The 23194-nt window shown below is 39.4% G+C and overlaps 1 protein-coding gene across 3 annotated transcripts in view; it reads left to right on the forward strand.

Annotated features, from left to right (window-relative positions):
• Positions 1-23194, forward strand: part of CACNA1I (calcium voltage-gated channel subunit alpha1 I) — a 1904325-nt gene that overhangs the window by 1269253 nt on the left and 611878 nt on the right. For all 3 annotated transcript variants that reach the window (XM_089683626.1, XM_089683627.1, XM_089683628.1), the window contains exon 13: positions 14557-14647. In XM_089683626.1, the coding sequence (XP_089539752.1) occupies positions 14557-14647 (91 nt within the window). The remainder of the gene's footprint in view (positions 1-14556; positions 14648-23194) is intronic.

The raw sequence follows: 23194 nt of genomic DNA on the forward strand, positions 1-23194 counted from the left end.
GGGGCTCCAGGCAAGATCTCACCTCGTGGGGTATCACTGATGATAAGAAAGGTGAGGAATCAGCCCAGAACTACAAGGGAGGAGCTGGTCAATGACATGAAGAGAGCTGGGACCACAGCTTCAAAGGTCACTCTTGGTAGAACACTACGCCGTCATGGTTTCAAATCATGCATTGCACGGAAGGTTCCGCTGCTCATCACATGTCCAAGCCCATCTGAAGTTTGCCAATGACCATCTGGATGATCCAGAGGAGGCATGGGAGAAAGTCATGTGGTGAGATGAGACCAAAGTAGAACTTTTTGGTCTAAACTTCACTCATCGTGTTTAGAGGAAAAAGAAGGATGAGTTACATCCCAAGAACACCATCCCTACTGTGAAGCATGGGGGCGGTAACATCATGCTTTGGGGGTGCTTTTCTGCAAAGGGGACAGGACGAATGCACTGTATTAAAGAGAGGATGAATGGGGCCATTTATTGTGAGATTTTGAGCAATAACCTCCTTCCCTCAGTCAGAGCATTGAAGATGGGTCGTGGCTGGGTCTTCCAACATGACAACAACCCGAAGCACACAGCCAGGATAACCAAGGAGTGGCTCCGTAAGAAGCATATCAAGGTTCTGGAGTGACCTAGCCAGTCTCCAGACCAAAATCCAAGAGAACATCTTTGGAGGGAGCTGAAACTCTGTGTTGCTCAGCGACAGCCCCGAAACCTGACAGATCTAGAGGAGATCTGTGTGGAGGAGTGGGCCAAAATCCCTGTTGCAGTGTGTGCAAACCTGGTCAAGAACTACAGGAAACATTTGACCTCTGTAATTGCAAACAAAGGCTTCTGTACCAAATATTAACACTGATTTTCTCAGGTGTTCAAATACTTATGTTCAGCAGTGCAAGACAAATACATTCTTTAAAAATCATACAATGTGATTTCCTGAATTTTTTTTTTAATTCTGTCTCTCAGAGTGGGAATGCACCTACAATGTGAATTTCAGACCCCTCCATGATTTCTAAGTGGGAGAACTTGCAAAATCGCGGTATGTCCAAATACTTCTGTTCCTCACTGTATATAGACAATATTTTTTTGCTTTGGAATGGTGAGGAACAAGCCTTAATTAATGTTTTTACTACTCTTAATGATAACGACCTAAACATTGACCTAACTTATACATATAATGTTAAGGAAATTAATTTTTTATACCTTACACTTTTAAATCATAATGGCAGAGAAATTAGTAGGTAATTTTTTAAATAGACAGACCGTAACGGTTTCATACCTAAGAATAGTTGCCACCACCCTATGTGGCTGTCAAACATACCAAAAGGCCAATTCACAAGAATACGAGGGAACTGTATGGATCTAGAAACTTTTTATAATCAGACTCAAATTTTAAAAAATAGATTAATGGAAAAGGGATACAGTGCAGACAATTTGGATAGAACAATTAATCTAGTAGCGCAACTCAACAGGGAACACCTATTAAAAGATAAAGTGAAAGAGAAGAAAGGTCAAATCTGCCCATTTATCACTACATATTCCACCCAATATAGGGCAATTAATCATATTATTAATAAAAATTGGAAAATATTAAAAACTGATCTGGTCTTAAGAAAAATACTGCCAGAAAAAACAGAAATTAAATGTCGTAAAGATACTAGTCTGCGGCATTATTTAGCGCTGAATGTGATCAACCCACCTGAAGATATATCTCTCTTTAAAGATTTGAAAGGCTATTACGCATGTAATAAGTGCGTGATTTGCACATGTGAACGTAGTAGGAAGCATAAACAAACTTCGTTTATATCACAAGTAACTGGAAAAGCCTATAACATTGACAAATGTGTCACATATAATAGCAAATTCGTAATCTACCTTCTTGAATGTCCATGTAAATTACAGACGACTCAGGGACAAACAAAGAGAACACATAAATAATATTAAGCGTATGTATAAGGAGCATTCACTTTCCAATCACTACAGGCAGGTCCACAACAAAGGCCCAACATCTTTAAAATTCACCAGTATTGATCTAATAAAACCCCACTGGAGGGGAATACATAAAAGAAGGGCAGTATTTCAACTTGAAATGAGATGGATCCATGAGCTCCGTACCTTGCACCCCAATGGCTTAAACATTGAGGTTGATATCAATTGTTTTATTGAAAATAGCTAAGTTCTTATGTGTCTGTATTTTTTATAGGAGATTTTATGTACCACCATTATGCCATTTTTTATCCTATTTTTATTCTTACCCTTTTCATAATATGAGGCGATCCACTTATTTAATTAAGTGTATAGACCTATTTTATATATATATATATATATATATATATATATATTATTGTCTATAGCCTGATCCATTGCGTATGCGTTTTTAACTATTCTATTCTATACTGGGGTTCTTTTAATGATCTACTATTTTTATATACAATTTTTTTGAATGATTAATTTTTGACTACTATTTTTATTGTGCTGTTTTATTTTAATTTCAATATTTTATTTTTTACTGTCTCGGTATATGAATTATATGTATAATAATGTATTTAGTTATATATACCATTAGATTTCTATGATTATGTTGAGCACATTCCAAATAATGAGATTGCAATGTTTTATTAATACCCTTATGTACCTGGACATGTATTTCACCAGGATTCTTATAATCAAGAGCCCTGGTTAGTTTGCTCATGCGCATTAGGCACTGTTGTCCAATAAGTGTTATACTGAATTTATTATACATTAACTGTATTTATGGTTTATTTATATATATAGACCATCTCAGGGGTATATAGGTTCACTTTCTTATTTCCTCAGTACCCTAGATAATGTCATTTGGAGTTTCATGTTTGCCGCATATAATTTAAAGGATCCAGACACTCAGACACTTGCCTGCTCTGTCCTTATATATGAGAAAACAAACGTAAAATGGCGCCCGAGCTCTCGTGCGTGCGCAGTACAGTTTGTTCTTCTCCAATATGGCGGCTGCCTAATGCGCATGTGCCGATTTCTCTATAAATATAAACGGCGGACGACGCGGTGTGATTGGCGACCCCCCTCTGAGGACGTGTTTGAGCACTATACGCGTTAGGAGGAAGCCACATCACGCCGTGACATAACGCCGCCGGAGCAACGTGGAGCTTCGGCGGCCATCTTTGATAATCAGATAGTTAGTCTTGATCGATTGCTATCTGCTGTTTTTACCCTATGATGCATCTTGTCGCAATAAAATTGTTTAATACTTACTACACTATGGGAGTATCCTTGTTCCTACCCCCTGGGGGAGCTCTCTAAATTCACAGACCCGCTGCTCCAGGACGAATCACCATACCTATAGTGGATATCTACATACCCAGGGAGCAACATCAGGTTCTTGAAAGGGGGAGCCCTTGAGGACGAGGACCACCTGTATCAATCCCATAGTATCCTGTCTGATGACCCACCATCCCTTAGAGGGAAGACCTTCTAGTTCGTGATCCTTCCTTATCTGATGACATCTGGATTAATTACATAAGGCACATTTTACTTGCACGTCTGGTGAGTGCGCATTACCTTCACCACTATTGCACTGATACCGGGTCCAGAGTTACCAGAGCACCAGAGTCACCTTTATCCTATTTATTGAATATACATTGGAACTTTTTATGTATTTATTGATTTTGGAGGGGATATTAATTGTTCTTATTGAGTTATTGATTTTATTGATATATTTGGTTACACTTTTATATATTATACTCAATATATTACCACATTTTTTGCTAAAATATAAAAGATGAGGTTGCCCTGGGTAAATAAAAGCCAAAAATTAACAAGCCTCTAAGTTGTGCGTGCCTGTGAAATGACAACAGATTATAGTACCCCTGCAGGTCATCAGTTCAGCATTAACTGTGAATAATGGCCATAGAATTATTGCACAATTGCCGATTATGAAAGCGCCCCTGATTACTGCTTTTAAATTTGTGACATTTTTGGTAGGGTTTAAATGCTATTTTTTCTTACACTTTTTTCACTTAACTTTATTTTTATCACTGTTAATATAATTTTTATCACAAAGGGAAACAAAAGTCCCCTATGTACAGTTGCGCTTAAAAGTTTGCATACCCTTGGAAAATTAGTAATATACCGTTTGTAAAGAAAACATGAGTGAACAGGTAAAACACCTTTCTTTTATTTCTTATAGGATTCATATTCAACTGTAAGTCATGACAGAATGGCACAATTATAAAACAAAACATGGCAACAAGTGTTCTAAAATGTACATGTCCTTAGTTCTGAATACTGTGTATTGCCCCCTTTAGCATCAATGACAGCGTGCAATCTTTTGTAATAGTTGTATATGTGGCCTCAAATTCTTGCAGGTTGCATAGCTGTACATTCATCTTGGAAAAATGCCTCCAGGTCATGCAAAGTCTTTGGTCAACTTCCATGAATAGCTCATTTTAGGATTTCTTCAGAGTGACTTGATAATTTTAGGGTCAAGCTACTGTGGTGGTCACTCCAGAATCTTCACGGTTTTCTGTTTTAACCACTGAAGGGACAACTTGGTCTTGCTTAGGGTCATTGTCGTGCTGAAAAGTCCAAGAGTGTCCCATGTGCAACTTTCACACAGAAGAATGTAATTTTCTGATAAAATGCTACATTTATCTTTAAATTAAACCGTTGCTTAGTGTCCAAACTTAGTCAACATCCTCAATTTATAACAGCAGGTAGTATCCCATTTCATGGGTTTCCACCATGGCTTGCTAGGTGCTCAATCTCTAGATCTTCAAAGTGATGTCATCCTCTTCCTCTTTATCCCTGAAAAAATATATAAAAACCGCACATAGTGCATTACCTCTACCATGTAAATATTAACTTTACTAAATTACACTCACACGAAAGTGCTCAAAAAGCGCCAAAAAGTTCACCAAATGTGAACATAAGTTGCTTGCTTTGTAAAGGGATTTACAACACGTGAATTCTTCCTCCAGTAATCTTCCTCATGAATGATAATAACCCTCCAAGAAATTTTAAATTCAATAGTGTAGTATTATTAACAAATTAATTTCATATAATGACACTCGGTGCATCCTTTATCCCAAACTAGTGACCACCGATTTATGTGAAACAATAAGGTGATCCACCACCTCACAGCTCATGCACCTTACCGGACTGCATAAGAATAAAGCCTTGAGTACATAGACTCCTGACAATTCAAGCCAACATCACTCTTGCCACTTCCATCACAATGCCAGTATACAAACCAAAACAGAAGAGGCAACCATCACATAGCAAACCAAAACAATTGAATGTATTGAATGTAAAAATCGCTTAGACATATGAGCTGTACATCAGCGTTGGTATACAATTCCTTGGAAGGGATCTCAACCAAAATGGGCACTGCTAAACTTCCGGTTGGCGTCTGACGTCACTTACTGACACGTTTCATCATTACGACTTTGTCAAAGGATGTGTTCATCAGACGTGCGGCCGGCTTATATGCAGTGACCACCCGCCCTCTCATAAGTACAAATCTCCATCTTATTAGAGTGCTAATGCGTTGAGACTAGTAATAAACTGCCCATCACATCTCAAAGCAAATGGACTAATACAATAAAATACCATAAAACTAAATATATATTAAAATCTGAGCCTTAAAATTTGTATTAAGGGTCTTCAAAACCCCCAAGGAATGGGACTTATATGAATATTTATACATACAATCTACTGACATCTAGTGGTGAATGTATACAATTCTACCTAAGCATAATTAATCCCTATATGGGATGGAGAAATAAGTGAGAGTGAACATAATATTACAATAAAATAAGATAAAATCCCTAAAATCTCTAATACTGAATCTCCTTTCAATTAGGGAAATTAATCATCATAATAACTCCTCATTCCCTCCAGATGGAGTGAATAATATGTGAGAATAGGCATAGCCCCTAAACTAAATATAATATTGTACCTAACATACATGCATATATTATTACTTCTCGAATACCTTGATATATTACAGACTATCGTGTCTATGCTGAATTAGACCTGTATTGTTTCATTTCCAACACCTAATTGTAAGAGGCCCTGTTAGAGTAAAGGTTGACATATGGGTAGATTGGTTTACTTATGTTGATATGGGACATAATCTCCCCTCTATTGTTGTCCGTAATTTTCACCCTTTTCCCTTGTAGATAGGATTAGAAGGAGACCAATTGTGGGTCCCTACTTATACTCAGCACAAAAAATGGAAGGTTATATTTGGTTTAGGATGGGCTCGATAGTCTGTAATATATTGAGGTATTAGAGAAGAAATAATAATATATGTATGTATGTTAGGTACAATATTATATTTAGTTTAAGGGCTATGTCTATTCTCACATATTATTCACTCCATCTGGAGGGAGGAAGGAGTTTATCCATTTGTAGCTCTTAGGAGAATGATTAATTTTGCTAATTGAAAGGAGATTCAGTATTAGTATTCAGTATTTTATCTTATTTTATTTTATTATATTTTAATATTATGTTCACTCGCACTTATTTCTCCATCCCATATAGGGATTAATTATGCTTAGGTAGAACTTTATACATTCACCACTAGATGTCAGTAGATCGTATGTATAAACATTCATATAAATCCCCTTCCTTGGGGGGTTTTGAAGACCCTTAACGCAAATCTTAAGGCTCGGATTTTAATTTATATTTTGTTTTATGGTATTTTATTGTATTAGTCCATTTGCTTTGAGATGTGATGGGCAGTTTATTACCAATCTTAGCGAATTAGCCCTCTAATAAGATGGCGATTTGTACTTATGAGAGGGTGGGTGGACACTGCATATAAGCTGGCCACACATCTGATGGACGCATCCTTTGACAAAGTCGTAATGATGAAACACGTCAGTGACGTCAGATGCCATCCGTAAGTTTAGCGGTGGCCATTTTGGTTGAGGTCTGTTCCAAGGAATTATATACCAACGCCGATGTACATCTCATACGTGTAAGCGGTTTTTACATTCAATCCATTCAATTATTTTGGTTTGCTAGGCAATGGTAGCTATTCTGTTTTGATTTGCATACTGGCATTGTGATGGAAGTGGCAAGAGTGATGTTGGTTTGAATTGCCAAGAGGAGTCTACTGTATTTACTCAAAGCTTTATTCTTACGCAGACCGGTAAGGTGCATGAGCTGTGAGGTGGTGGATCACCTTATTGTTTCACATAAATCGGTGGTCACTAGTTTGGGATAAAGGGTGGCTCTATATGAAATTAACTTGTTAATAATACTACACTATATGAATTTTAAATTTCTTGGAGAGTTATCATTCACGAGGAAGATTACTGGAGGAAGAATTCACGTGTTGAAAATCCCTTTACAAAGCAAGCAACTTATGTTTAGAGGGTAAGAGTAAGAATTATGGATAACACATGTTCACATTTGGTGAACTTTTTGGCACTTTTTGAGCACTTTCATGTGAGTATAATTTAGTAAAGTTAATATTTATGTGAAAGAGGTAATGCACTATGTGCGGTTTTTATATATTTTTTGAGGGATAAAGAGGAAGAGGATGATATCACTTTGAAGATCTAGAAATTGAGCACCTAGCAAGCCATGGTGGAAACCCATGAAATGGGATATTAATTGCTGTTATAAATTGAGGACGTTGACTAAGTTTGGAAGCTGAGCAACGTTGGTTTGATTTTGGACTTCCTGGGTAGGAAGTGATATCTTGTGCAACATGTGGATGTATTTATAGCATACACACATTGCATTTATAATATAATAACATTTGGGGGTTGATTTGGTTTTGAAGTTTACATGGTACATTCATCTTGCCATCAATTTTCACAAGATTCCTCATGCCTTTAGAACTCACACACCCCCAAAACATCAGTGAGCTATTACCATGCTTTACAGTGGGGATGGTATTCTTGCCATTGTTGACACCTCTCCAAACATAGCACATATGGTTGTGACCACAAAGCTCTATTTTGGCCTTGTCACTCCAGATTACAATGTGCCAGAAACTATTTAGTGTGTCAAGGTGCTGTCAGGCATATTGTAACTGGGTTTTTTGTGGCATTTGTGCAGTAAAGCTTCCTTCTGGCAACTCGACCATGAAGCTTGTTTTTGTTTAAGTATTGTCGTATTGTGTTCCTTAAAACAACCACACCATCTTTTCCAGAGCAGCCTATATTTCTCCTGAGGTTACCTGTGGGTTTTTCTTTGTATCCCAAAAAATTATTTTGACAGTTGTAGCTACAATCTTTCTTGGTCTACCTGACCTTGGCATGCTATCAAGAGATCCCCAAATTTTCTACTTCTTAAAAAGTAATTGAACAGTACTGACTGGCATATTCAAGGCTTTGAATATCTTTTCTTTATTTTTAAAATCAGATTGTATTTTTGAAATTCTCTTTTTCAATAACAAACATATATGTATATATGTACAGTTGTGTCCAAAATTATTCAACCCCCAATGCTGTAAAGGGGTTTAGGGACTATAGTGTACATTTGGAATTGTATTCAGAATCAAATCCTACAAGGACGTTGTAACTACCCAAATGCAACTAAAATGACATCAATTGTTTATGTAATACAGTAGTAAATGGTTCTTATGTGGTTTCTTCATTGCCACAATTATTCAACCCCTTAAAGACTACCACTCTGAAGAACAGAGGTTCATACAGGTGCTTTCCATCAGGTATTGAAAACACCTGTGGATGTCACCGAGCAGCAATCAAGCATAATAAGCACCAATTAGGCAGCTTTAAAATGACTGTGATACTCAGCTCCTTCTAGACATTTACTGGTGTGGTTACAAACATGGTGAAGGCAAGAGAATGGTCCAGGAAGACAAGAGAAGAGGTGATTTCTCTTCACAGGAAGGGCAATGGCTATAAGAAGATTGCAAAGATGTTAAACATACCAAGAGACACCTTAGGAAGCATCATTCGCAAATTCAAGGCAAAGGGCACTGTTGAAACGCTACCTGGTCGTGGCAGAAAGAAGATGCTGACTTCGACTGCTGTGCGCTACCTGAAGCGTAGAGTGGAGAGAAGTCCCCGTGTGACTGCTGAGGAACTGAGAAAAGATTTGTCAGATGTGGGTACAGAAGTTTCAGCCCAGACAATAAGACGCACACTGCGTAATGAAGGCCTCCGTGCCAGAACTCCCAGGCGTACCCCCTTGCTGTCTCCAAAGAATAAGAAGAGTCGACTGCAGTATGCCAAAAGCCATGTGGACAAACCACAAAAGTTGTGGGATAGTGTTCTGTGGACTGATGAAACAAAATTAGAACTGTTTGGGCCCATGGATCAACGCTATGTTTGGAGGAGGAAGAACAAGGCCTATGATGAAAAGAACACCTTGCCTACTGTGAAGCATGGTGGAGGGTCAATCATGCTTTGGGGCTGTTTTGCTTCTGCAGGTACAGGGAAGCTTCAGCGTGTGCAAGGTACCATGAATTCTCTTCAGTACCAGGAGATATTGGATGGAAACGTGATGCAGTCCGTCACACACCTGAGGCTTGGGAGACGTTGGACCTTTCAACAGGACAATGATCCCAAGCATACCTCCAAGTCCACTAGAGCATGGTTGCAGAGGAAAGGCTGGAACATTTTGGAGTGGCCATCGCAGTCACCAGACTTAAATCCGATTGAGAACCTCTGGTGGGACTTAAAGAAAGCAGTTGCAGTGCGCAAGCCTAAGAATGTGACTGAACTGGAGGCCTTTGCCCATGAAGAATGGGCGAAGATACCCGTAGATCGCTGCAAGACACTTGTGTCAAGCTATGCTTCACGTTTAAAAGCTGTTATAACTGTAAAAGGATGCTGTACTAAGTACTAAGATTGAATGTCACTTGGGGGTTGAATAAAACTGATAATGCTGTGAGCACAGAAAAGACATTTGTGGTTATTTCATTATAACTGTTATGTTATATTTGTCTGACCTACAAGTGCCTCTTTAATGTAAATGTAAGCAAGATGACTGAATGATCAAAAGCAATGTCAAACTGGCCAAAACACTCAATTTCAGTGGGGGTTGAATAATTTTGGACACAACTGTATGTGTGTATATATATATATATATATAGTGACATTATGAAAGTCGAGGTGATTTATGGACGCTGTGGGGTTTATTTACTAAAGCTGGAGAGTCCAAAATCAGACTCCCTTCTGCATAGAAACCAATCAGCTTCTAACCTCAGCTTGTTCAATGAAGCTTTGGCAATGAAACCTGGAAGCTGATTGGTTTCTATGCAGAAGGGAGTCTGATTTTGGACTCTCCAACTTTAGTAAATAAACCCCTATGTGTCACCTTGCATGCGTTCATATCTGGGAGACTAAGGTGGAGTAGTCCAGTCCGGGTTTTACAGGCCACTTTGGCACAGTCGGTTGCGGACCGGATTTTAGGATTTTATGGTCCACTGATGACCACCAGCAGGTGGTATAAATAAAGTAATAAAGTTGCTCTTGGCCTGGGACTCAGGGAACCACACCTGAGAGAGTTGTGGATAAAAGAGTTTGCATTGTACAAGAAAGGAAAATGTTTGCACAGCGTTTTGTTTTGTTGTTGACAGGGAGAAGCCCTTCACCTGTGAAATAGAAATCTCCTCTGTTTAGTTAGTGCCTGGATGGAGCGGGTTTATTTTCTGTTCTGTTTTGTTTATGATGTATTCAACCTTTTAAAAAAAACTGGCTAAAGTCAGATTTTTAAGAAAGACCTGCCATCTGGACTACCCTTTTCCCAGGTCAGGTGATCCCCACCTGAGCGAACCCCCACAATATATATATATATATATATATATATATATATACACATAAAACAACAGGGACAAAACAAAACATTCCTTCCCCCTTTCTTTTCCTTCCTCCTTTCTTTTCCTTCCTCTTGTTTTTCTCTTCTAACACTACCATTGACAATACATTTAGTTCATTGTTATCCAGTATTCCAAAAGTATTCCAGGGCAACCAATACACTATGTGTGTACAAAAAGTTAAAAGTGTATTAGCTTATGGCTGTATATGAAAAAATGTGAATAAATGTATATATCAAGTGTTTATAATGTGCAACTAGTTATAGATAAAATTAACTCAAATGTGAATCTAAAGGATGACTGCAAAGAAAGATAATATGAATATAATAGAGGAAAATATGCTTTGCCTCCCTCTTACTTGCATAGTCCTCATGCCCACTGGTCATTTTAAAAAATGCCAGTAGTGTTAGCTGTATAAAGTCACATTAAAAACGCAAGTTTTTCCACATTTTTTAGCATTTTTGCATTATTGTTTAGCAGCATTTTGGTTGACAAAAGTGAGCATGTAAGAAATATTAGGCATTATGAACTAGTATGATACCTACAAAGAATGGAGGTGGGGTGGTTCATGAGTAGTCTGTTGCCCATGCTTCAATAACATATTTTAAAAAAGGTAAAACTAACTATCATAAAGGTTTAGGCTTCAAATGTTGCATACTGTATATTGAAGAGTATAGCATTTAGCTTGATGTATGATAGTACTGAAGTGTGGTTTGGTAAAGTCCATACTTTTAAACTGAAGAATACCGTAGGTGCTAGAATGTGTTGGCAAATATGTTGCAAATGTGCAATGGTGATTCCTGATTTATGTCCAACAAATGTATGCTGCTATTGTTATTACAATAACACATTTTTATGTGTACCTGTACATTTTGATAATTAGGCTTTGATGTTGTGACTATTGCCAAATACAACACATATAGCACTAAATAGCAGAAACCCTTCCTAAGTTCTAATGGTTCATTTTGTCCTGGAGTGTTACATTAATGAAATATCTCAATTTTCCCTGGCAAAATATACGGTATTTAGCTTTGCAAATCTTTCCCTGTGTTACAAAATCAATACCTAACATTCTTTGTGTTATAGAGCCTATTCATTAATTACATTAACATTGTAACGGTGATGAAAGACAAGCAGAAAAGTGAATCGGTATAAATATTTTAAGCATACTGTATATTATTGTGCGTTACAGTAATTTAATGTTTAACTAGCCAGCAATTACATGGCTCTGATTATAATTAATTTTTTTACCAAATGCTGTGTGTAGTTAGTTTAGTCCCTTTACCCACTGGTTTTCTTAGAAAAACTCACACATTGCCTAAGTGAAAATGTGTTTTTTTTAAATGGTGTTAATGGAGTGTTATCATTCTGCAAGTAAAAGTTACTCCTATAATATGCAGTACTTCCATTTTTTCTATTGGTGAGATGTGATTCAGATCATCTGAAAGCAAATCCTCATTGGATGAAAGATTTATTTACAAGTACTTGTTTCTAAAGCCCAAAAATTGCCAAACAACGTTTCAAATCAACCAAATATCTGTTTTGCTCAACAGCGACTCGTCTGTCTAGCACTGCTGATGGGGGGGGGGGGGGGACAGAGGTTTCTTATATTATATAAGTGATTGTTTCTGAAGCCCAAAAATTACCTTGTCAATTAGTGTTCCAAACTGGCCAAGTTTCTATTTATCTTGATGATAACTTATCTGCCTAGCATTGGTAGAAAAGTTCTGATGACTTCTGTCATTCAATGTGCAAGCGAAAATGCTGTTCTTTTATTTCCCTGGCTTGTGATTGGCTATTCTTTGCAAAGTGACATTGCATCACGTTCACTAAGCTATGGGGAAAATTCCTTTGCAGATTGCAGCTTCATTTACATGGGGAACAGCTATTTGCCTTGCCTAGTAAATCAACCCCAGAGTATCATAAAACCAGTGCAGAAATAATATAATTAGTTGGGGTAGTTAACTGTGGGGTAGGGGCTCTGCCCACACTCCTGGTTGCGCGTCTGTACCCCCTCACTTCTAGGGGTAACCAGACGCTGGCCCAACTTCTCCCAAGGCTTGGCAGCCCAGTGATAACACTGGCTGCATGCAGGTAAACGTCTCCTTTACTGCAAAATCACAGTATAACAACATTCACTCAGGCATTGGGCCCAACACAGTTCAAAAGAAAATGTTTTCTCCAAAAAGCAGTTGTTAGTTCCATGGGGTTGGTGATGTATCCCTTGTGCCGATCTCCAGAGGAAAGGAAAGAGTTAAGTCTCGGCTTTCAGACATTGCTCCCCCTCATGGCTCTCCTTCCCATGGCAAGCAACCTAATCTCTTTCTATACTCCTCCCACACCATTTAAGAGATCTTGCCAGGAAGGAAATGAACTCATTCTCCTTCCTGGAAGGATTTAAAGGGGTCACAGACTTAAGTGGGACACAAGAGTGGGCCCAACCTTAACTTACCTACAAGCAACAATGGTAAGTGTGGTGACAGCCCCCTTTGCCAACCAATATGCCTCCATGGCTTATTTCCCTAAGGCTAGGTTCACATATGTGCAGGTAGTGCAGCTGCGGTTCCGCACTAAAATGCAGGCAGCCGCACCACTCACACAGACAAATGCAGACCCACAGGCGGGTGCCATTAATTCTAATGGCACGCCGCCCGCACTGGAAATCGCAACCGTACTGGGAACCGAGGTTCCCATGTGGGCTGCGTTTTCAAAAGAAGTGCAGGGACTTCTTCCCTGCGTGTCCCGAGGCACGGGAGTCCTTTCAAATGAATGGAGTTTAAATTTCTGGCAAAGAAAATTACATTGCCAACTCCTTATAAAAAGAAAAAAAAAAAACAAGGCAAAAAAGCAGCACACAGCTCCCCCACAATACACGGGGGGGGGGGGGGGGGGTGGCAGATAGGACTTTGGGGACCTTTTGGATCTCGTTTCAGCTCATCTGTAGCACTGGACTGCTACAACAGAGCTTTATGAGAGGGCCTTTAGCATAGTGGGAGGATTTGTCTAGCATACCTTTGGATTTGCCAAACCTGAGGTCCTGAGGTGAATTGAGCCTAGGCAGCTTCGCTCACCCCTTTAAGGTCTTGTCCACACTGTTGTATGCTACACACTCAGTTTTAGTATGCTGGCAGCTGTCAGTTTTGCCCTACAGTGAGCTGCAGTGAAGGAATGGTCAAATGCTCATTTAAGCAGTTTAGTGCAGTGCAGTGAAAACTGGTGCTATCCTGTGTGCTACAGAAAACAAATACAACACTGCATCGTACTGTACACTATGAATGAGGCATATAGAAAACCATTATTTTGTAAATTCCCCTGTGGTGACTGGTGCTTATCCAGTGCAGCAAAATGCCAGTCACTGTACATAGTGTGAAAGATCCCTCATGACTGTCCTCTAGCTGCATGTACAGTGATGTAATTTATCATCAAAGTTCAAAAAAGAGACTATGGGTTTCAGTCTGTTTCTACCAAGAACCTGGTGTTTGTGTACATTAGAATACCAGCAGGCTGCCAAGATTCTGCTCTCTGTAAAAAGTGCTTTTGTTGTGAATTTTAAAAATTAACTTCTACACAACTCCTATAGCTTCAGAGGTGAGTGAAGGTTTGTTTTAAAGCTTTTTTAGTGCTTGTAAATACTAATGTGCAGAGTTTGGGCATAGGTTCACTGTAACAAAACATCAAGCAGAAAGAATAGTAAGAATTAAACAGGAAGCACTCTGTGACTAATACTGTCAGATTATAATTTTTTTTAAGAAATGTATTTTTATACACAGGGGGATGCTAACAGGTCTTATTCCGATGAGGAAAGAAGCTCTTTAAATATAGAAGAGTGTGAAAAATATCATGAAATGCAGACCGGGTCTGGTAAGAGCCTTGCAATCTTCCATGTGTGTTTAAAGGCTGTGGATAAAAATAATTGCCTGATAAACAAATCAAATATCTTCTTGAAGAAGAAGTTCCACTTTGATTTTTATTATTGTGTTCTGTTCCCCAGGGGAATAAGTACATGGAGTACTGTGTTCCATCTTCTTAGGTACTGTCTAAGGCTAGCTGCCAGGTAGGACAGGGTGCCTCCTCCTCACAGCTGTCCAAAAGATGCAGCTAGCTAGAAGATTGCTGCTTTGTCAAGCACCAATTTTCTCTACCCCAAGCACTTGCCCACTTGCCTGGCACATTTTATCTTACATATCATTCTCTCCATTCATTTCTCAAAAGGAGCTTGTGTCAGGCATACAGTATATTTGAGGAAAACAGCCATCAGAACAGCCATCTCCTTGCTAGTTGTAGTGTCAAATGGTAGTGGGGGGAGGGAGACACCCTGTCCAACCTCACATCTAGCTTTAGATAGCACCTAGGAATATGGGACGAAACGCTACATGTACTTTCTCCCCTGGGGAAAAGAACATATTAATAAAAATCTAAGTGAGACTTCTTTTTTAACTGGTGAAAAACTAAGGCTTTTTTCTCATCATTATTTCTCAAACCACTCCCAATTTTGATTTATAAACAGAATATATACAGTATATATACAGTGTATATATATATATACAGTTGCAAGAAAAAGTATGTGAACCCCTTGGGATTACGTGGAGTTTTGCATGAATTGGGCATAAAATGTGCTCTGAACGTCATCTAAGTCACAACAATAGAAGAACACAGTCTGCTGAACATAATACTACACAAACATTAGATGTTGCCATGGTTTAATTGCACATAACATGTAAACATTCACAGTGCAGGGAGGAAAAAGTATGTGAGGCCCTAGCTTAATGACTTCTCCCAGAGTGACTTCTCCCAGAGCTAATTGGAGCCAGGAGTGAGCCAACCTTGACTCCAATCAGTGTGATGATATTGGATGTGTTGCTGACAGCTGTCCTGCCCTTAAAAAACACACAACTGTTTTGGGTTTACTGGTTTCAAGAAGCACTGTCTGATGTGAACCATGCCTCGCAGAAAAGAGCTCTCAGAAGACCTACGATCAAGAATTGTTGACTTGCATGAAGCTGAAAAGGGTTACAAAAGTATCTCCAAAAGCCTTGATGTTTATATGTCCATGGTAAGACAGACTGTCTACAAATGGAGAAAGTTTAGCACTGTTGCTACTCTCCCTAGGCGTGGTCGTCCTGTAAAAATGACTGCAAGAGCACAGCGCAGAATGCTGCATGAGGTAAAGAAGAATCCCAGAGTGTCAGCTAAAGACCTACAGAAATCTCTGGCACATGCTAACATTTACATCTACAATAAGGAAAACATTAAACAAGAATGGAGTGCATGGGAGGACACCACGGAGGAAGTCATTGCTGTCCAAAAAGAATATTGCAGCACGTTTGAAGTTTGCAAAAGAGCACCTGGATGTTCCACAGCACTACTGGCAAAATATACTGTGGACAGATGAAACCAAGATTGAGTTGTGTGGGAAGAACACACAACACTATGTGTGGAGAAAAAAGGCACAGCACACCAACATCAAAACCTCAACCCCACTGTAAAACATGGCGGAGGGAGCATCATGGTTTGGGGCTGCTTTGCTGCCTCAGGGCCTGGATGGATTGTTGTCATTGATGGGAAAATGAATTCCAGAGTTTATCAAGACATTTTTCAGGAAAACGTACAACCATCTGTCTGCCAACTGAAGCTCCGCAGAGGATGGGTGATGCAACAGGACAATGACCCAAAGCATACAAGTAATTCAACAAAACAATGGCTGCAACAGCACAGAATACGCCTTCTGGAGTGGCCCAGTCAGAGTCCTGACCTCAACCCGATTGAAATGCCGTGGCGTGACCTTAAGAGAGCGATTCACACCAGACATCCCAAGAATATTGCTACACTGAAACAGTTTTGTGAAGAGGAGTGGTCCAAAATTACTCCAGATCGTTGTGCAGGTCTGATCTGTAACTACAGGAAACGTTTGGTTGAGGTTATTGCTGCCAAAGAAGGGTCAACCAGTCCAAAGGTTCACATACTTTTTCCTCCCTGCACTGTGAATGTTTACATGTTATGTGCAATTAAACCATGGCAACATCTAATGTTTGTGTAGTATTATGTTCAGCAGACTGTGTTCTTCTATTGTTGTGACTTAGATGACGTTCAGAGCACATTTTATGCCCAATTCATGCAAAACTCCACGTAATCCCAAGGGGTTCACATACTTTTTCTTGCAACTGTATGTTTATATATACTTACACTCTATCTATCATCTGTCTGTCTGTCTGCCTGCCTGTCTGCCTGCCTGCCTGTCATGTAAAAATAATAGTAGTAGTATAAAGCAGCAGTGGCAAACATCTTTTAATTGTACTGTGTTATGCCATCGCTTAGTGGATGTTTATCACACAGTACAAATAAAAAGATGCAGGCTGAGGTAAGGTCAAATGGCAGCACAAAAATGAATCACAACAGGGGCAAACCAGTTATTACCTAAAAATAAAGAGTGGATGATGAATTATCATATTGTGTGTGTGGTGTTAACAAAAAATCATGCATGATGACAAAAAATAAGAAAACAATGCAAAAAAATACAAAAAGTACAGCAGCTACATTGGCCCTGCAGGGCAAACATGACTGTGAAAAGGGGAGACAAAAGCTAAACAGGTTAAAACTGGCTAAGATTTTGAATGTTGCAGAAATTAACCTGATTGGGGGTGGTGATATGGGAGGGGTCTCTGAAACTTTAGGAGGGGTTTAGAGTAGAAAGTCTGCAGTGGATTAAGAACAAACTTCCCACTCTCCCTCTCTGTTTCCTTTGGTTCTGTGGTTGCATGGATGGATAGCAGCCTGGTGGTTTTTGGTCTTTGGAAGGAGTAAAAATTTAGGACTAATAGAATGGTTCAGGACCCATCGGTGGTATGCTGTCCTCAGCTGCATTCCTGTTAACGATGGTTTAACTATGAATATGGAAATTGGAGGTCACTGCGAACAGTGAGACTTGTCTCTGAGCCAGTGTGTTGCAACTGGAGGCCTACTATAATTAAAGGTTTCTGCACGAATATAATAGGATGTGTTTGGTGCCTTTTAAACACCAGCAAGCTTTGGCTTAGCAATTATCTGTCAAAGTTGGGGACATCTGTTCTACACTAGTCTTGCAAACCATAGCTGCAATGACATTCAGTTATCCCAAGTTGTGCAAAATTGTATAAGTGCAAATATTGACAACTGGTTTACAAAGCACTGGATGTACCAGTCAGCAGTCCCTCAGTAATAACCTATGACTACCAAAGACTCCAATCTCCCTAGTTATAATAAAAACAACCTCAGAAAATTCTAGTATATGCAGGAAACAATTCCAAAGGAAATAACATTTGAACTATTAAGTTTGAACATCAAGCCTAAGAAAAAAGAAAGAATGCCAAAAATACCTAAAAATAACATGAAAAATATTAGAAAATAGAAAATATGGCCTGTAAAATAGCAAAGAAAAGGAAAGTAAAAAAACCAGTGCAGTGCTATTAACAATAATTTGGGGGTCCCAGTGAAAAGGGAATCAGGCTGTGATGGTACAAAGCAAACTTGATGCCAGATAACCTGGCACACCAGATGTTAACTGATATACCAGAGCCCATTTCTTCTGCATGCTACCCTTTAATAGGACTATGATCATGTCTAAGACCACAGTTGAATACTAGAGAAAATTCCAGCATAGCCACGTGTCAAAGAATGTCTACGTGTAACCTGTAAACTGATCTTTGAAAAGAGCTACTGTCTTTCTAACACTGTATAAGCTTCATAAACAGAGGAGAATATAAGTCACCTAGTCTGTGCAAAAACAAACTATCCTGAAAGCATGTGCCAACAAGTCACTCAGTCAAGGCACCAATAATAGCTAGGGTTGCCAGGGGTAGCGAGGATAGGGCCTTACTGGGAGATTGTTGTTCTGTACTAGGAGGTTTATGAGACTATGGGGTAGATTTGCTAAAACTGGTGCATTCAAAATCTGGTGCAGCTATGCATGGTAGCCAACCAGCTTCTAACTTCAGCTTGTTCAATTAAGCTTTGACAATAAAACCTGGAAACTGATTGGTTTCTATGCAGAGTTGCATTCCAGTTTAGGTAGATAACCCCAAAGGTCCCCTTCAGTAACTCATAAATGGAGGGGGTGTATTAGCTTTTTAAAGGCTCTGATAACTTGAGATAATGGGCTAGTATTAGTCAACCAATTTCTTCACCACAGAAAAAAGTAGGGGCAAATGGGAGATTCTGTAAATTTTCTTTGTTTTTTTGTATTTCTGTCTTCCCTCGCTGTTGCTGTTTATTAAGTTCCCAGAGTATCCCTTGTTCAGGAACTATGGTTATTGTTTCAGGGATGTGCCTTTATCTATGGACTTATTACATTTGAAACCTACAGTGAGGTGAAAGTTTGTAACTGCTGGAGAAATTTCTAATGCAAGAAAAACTGTTGTGCTTAACTAACTCAGCACAGTCTCAGCCCTGCTGAACATTTATTTAACCATTTGCCCTCTAGATGATTTATCCCTCTTAACCACTTCATGTCCGGACACTTTTACCTTCTTCCTTTCCAGGCCAATTTTCAGCTTTCAGTGCTATCACACTTTTAATGATAATTGCGCGGTCATGCAACACTGTATGAATTTGTTTAGCATTTTTTTGAGACATAAAAAGCATTATTTTGGTGGTATTTATTCACCACTGGGATTTTTTTTTTTTTTTTTGCTATATAAATGAAAAAGTCCAAAAATTTTGAAAAAAAGTTTTCTTATAAAATTTTGCAAATAAATAATATTTCATCTTAAATCTTGGCCAAAATTTATTCAGTTATCTTTTTAGTAAAAAAAAAAATAACCCAAATTAGGTTATAACCAAAAATTATAATTTAAAACATTTCTTTCCATTTTTATTTTATTTTTTTAATATTATTATTTATGGTTTTTTTACATACTACTTGTGGGGGGTGATTAAGATTTATTTTTTACATTGATTGCTTTTATACCCATAAAGGCTGTAAAAGCAATCATTTCTCCTTCTCTCTAGCTGCATTCTTGAAGCCATTAAGAAATACTGTGTGAGATGTGATTGGTCACAGCTTGTCACATGGTACAAGGCTGTTGTGAATAACCTTTTACCATGTGACCTCTGTGATCATTCACAGATTTCACACGTAGTAAGCAATGATGTCAGAAGTGACATCTTGCTTACTACTCTGTATGTGATCACTAATGTATATAAGCAGATTAGTGAGCGCACTTTAACAAGCAGCTAATTGCACTAAAAGGAACCACAAAACCTTTCTATATAAATTCAACAAAAAATGGAAAGTGCAGCGCTATAAGAGAAAAAAATAAATAAATTGTCCTTTAAAGTGATAAACAATAAATGTCCAATGTAGCCGTATCAAATGAGATGAATGGTCCACAGGAAAACTTCAAACCGCTCTGATGTCATCCAATATCCCAATATGAAAGGAATAGATAGATTGCCCACTTACCAGAAGCGCAATCTTAATGCGCATGTGAAGGTCATATGTAGCCGGGGTCCTGTATGGATACTGCCTGGAAATACACTGATGGTTCTTCACTGGTATGGGGGTACCGGTCTGGTCAGATCACATTGCTCCTCACATCCACACAGAGAAGCCTGAAATGCTGGGGCTGAGGTATGAAGGCTCAGTGCCAGGTCTCCTCTGCTGCTCCTCTGCTCCGCTGTAATTACCAGAAGTGTCAGCAGAGGAGACCTGACACTGAGCCTTCATACCTCATACCTGTGGATCTGAGGAGCAATGTGATCTGACCAGACCGGTACCCCAATACCAGTGAAGAACCATCAGTGTATTTCCAGGCAGTATCCATACAGGATCCCAGCTACATATGACCTTCACATGCGCATTAAGATTGCGCTTCTGGTAAGTGGGCAATCTATCTATTCCTTTCATATTGGGATATTGGATGACATTAGAGCGGTTTGAAGTTTTCCTGTGGACCATTCATCTCATTTGATACGGCTACATAGGACATTTATTGTTTATCACTTTAAAAGGACAATTTATTTATTTTTTTCTCTTATAGCGCTGCACTTTCCATTTTTTGTCGAATGTATGTGATCACTGATTGGCCAATCAGTGAGCACATGATCGGGACCTCACACAGAGGTCTCATACAACGATCGGTGTTCCACTGTGTCCGGAGGACACAGCGGGCACTGGATCGATGTGCTGCGCGCTCCCAGGGAGCGCGCACAAGCAGGGGGCGGGGAGGCCATTTATAAACGGCACCCCTGCACTGCCGCCATCCGGCCATTTATACAGTAGCTGAATGAGAGGTGATTAATGACCAGGCCTCTTTTTGCTACTCGGCGCTGCACTAATTGAACTGATAATTGCGCAGTCATGCAATGCTGTACCCAAATGAAATTTACGTCCTTTTTTTCACACAAATAGAGCTTTGTTTCACTGGTATTTAATCACCTGTGCGCTTTTTATTTTTTGTGCTATAAACAAAAAAAGACCAAACATTTTGAAGAAAAACTATATTTTTTACTTTCAGCTATAAAAAATATATAGTAAACTCAAAGTTAGTTATAAATGTAGGCCAAAATGTATTCTGCTACATGTTTTTGGTAAAAAAATCCCAATAATTGTATATTGATTACTTTGTGTGAAAGTTATAGCTAGAGATGAGCGAATCGAAGTATCCGAAGTGGAATTCGAGTCGAATATCGGAAAAATTTCGATTCGTGCCGAATCCGAAAAATAGCCTAATTCGGACGCGCGAATCGAAATTTTTCAGAAAATGGCGGCTGACATGTGCGGCGACGGAGCGGGGATGTCTGGGAAGGCGCGCAGACAAGGCGCGCTGACCCATAATGCATTCCTCAACTACATGTGATCGCATCAGCCTATCAGCAGCCAGCCAGCCAGCACTGTGTAATGGTCGAGCTATAAATAGCGGCCATTTTGGAATTCTTCATTTGCCTGCAGTTATTGAACAGAGGCAGACCGCTCTGTACTAGGGACAGGGACAGAGTTAGGGCCACAGAAACGATAATTGGGGACAGAGAAAAGTTACTTAGGGACAGAGAACCATTACTCAGGGACACAGACTTGTTAATGAGGGCCACAGAATCGTTATTTAGGGACAAAGAAACGCTAGTTAGGGCCACAGAATTCATAATCAGGGACAGACAGAATTGTTACTCAGTGCCAGAGAATTGTTACTTAGGGCCACAGAAACGTTATTAGGGCCACAGAATTGTTACTCAGGGACAGACACAATTGTTACTGAGTGCCAGAGAATTGTTACTCAGGGACAGACAGAATTGTTACTGAGTGCAAGAGAATTGTTACTTAGGGCCACAGAAACTTTAATTAGGGCCACAGAATTTTTACTCAGGGACAGACAGAATTGTTACTCAGTGCCAGAGAATTGTTACTCAGGGACAGACAGAATTGTTACTGAGTGCCAGAGAATTGTTACTTAGGGCCACAGAAACTTTACTTAGGGCCACAGAATTTTTACTCAGGGACAGACAGAATTGTTACTGAGTGCCAGAGAATTGTTACTCAGGGACAGACAGAATTGTTACTGAGTGCCAGAGAATTGTTACTTAGGGCCACAGAAACTTTACTTAGGGCCACAGAATTGTTACTCGCACAGACACAGAATTGTTACTCGCACAGACACAGAATTGTTACTGAAGGCCACAGAACTGTTACTTAGGGCCACAGAATTGTTACTCGCACAGACACAGAATTGTTACTCGCACAGACACAGAACTGTTACTGAGGGCCACAGAACTGTTACTTAGGGCCACAGAATTGTTACTCGCACAGACACAGAATTGTTACTCAGGGCCACAGAACTGTTACTTAGGGACAAAGAAACGCTAGTTAGGGCCACAGAATTCATACTCAGGGACAGACAGAATTGTTACGGAGTGCCAGAGAATTGTTACTCTGGGCCACAGAAACTTTACTTAGGGCCACAGAATTTTTACTCAGGGACAGACAGAATTGTTACTGAGTGCCAGAGAATTGTTACTCAGGGACAGACAGAATTGTTACGGAGTGCCAGAGAATTGTTACTCAGGGCCACAGAAACTTTACTTAGGGCCACAGAATTTTTACTCAGGGACAGACAGAATTGTTACTGAGTGCCAGAGAATTGTTACTCAGGGACAGACAGAATTGTTACGGAGTGCCAGAGAATTGTTACTTAGGGCCACAGAAACTTTACTTAGGGCCACAGAATTGTTACTCGCACAGACACAGAATTGTTACTCGCACAGACACAGAACTGTTACTGAGGGCCACAGAAACTTTACTTAGGGACAAAGAAACGCTAGTTAGGGCCACGGAATTCATACTCAGGGACAGACAGAATTGTTACGGAGTGCCAGAGAATTGTTACTCAGGGCCACAGAAACTTTACTTAGGGCCACAGAATTTTTACTCAGGGACAGACA

The sequence above is a fragment of the Staurois parvus genome, unplaced genomic scaffold (genome assembly GCF_062004578.1).
Source record: "Staurois parvus isolate SC_StPar_1 unplaced genomic scaffold, SC_StPar_1.0 ptg000316l, whole genome shotgun sequence".
Taxonomy (NCBI): domain Eukaryota; kingdom Metazoa; phylum Chordata; class Amphibia; order Anura; family Ranidae; genus Staurois; species Staurois parvus.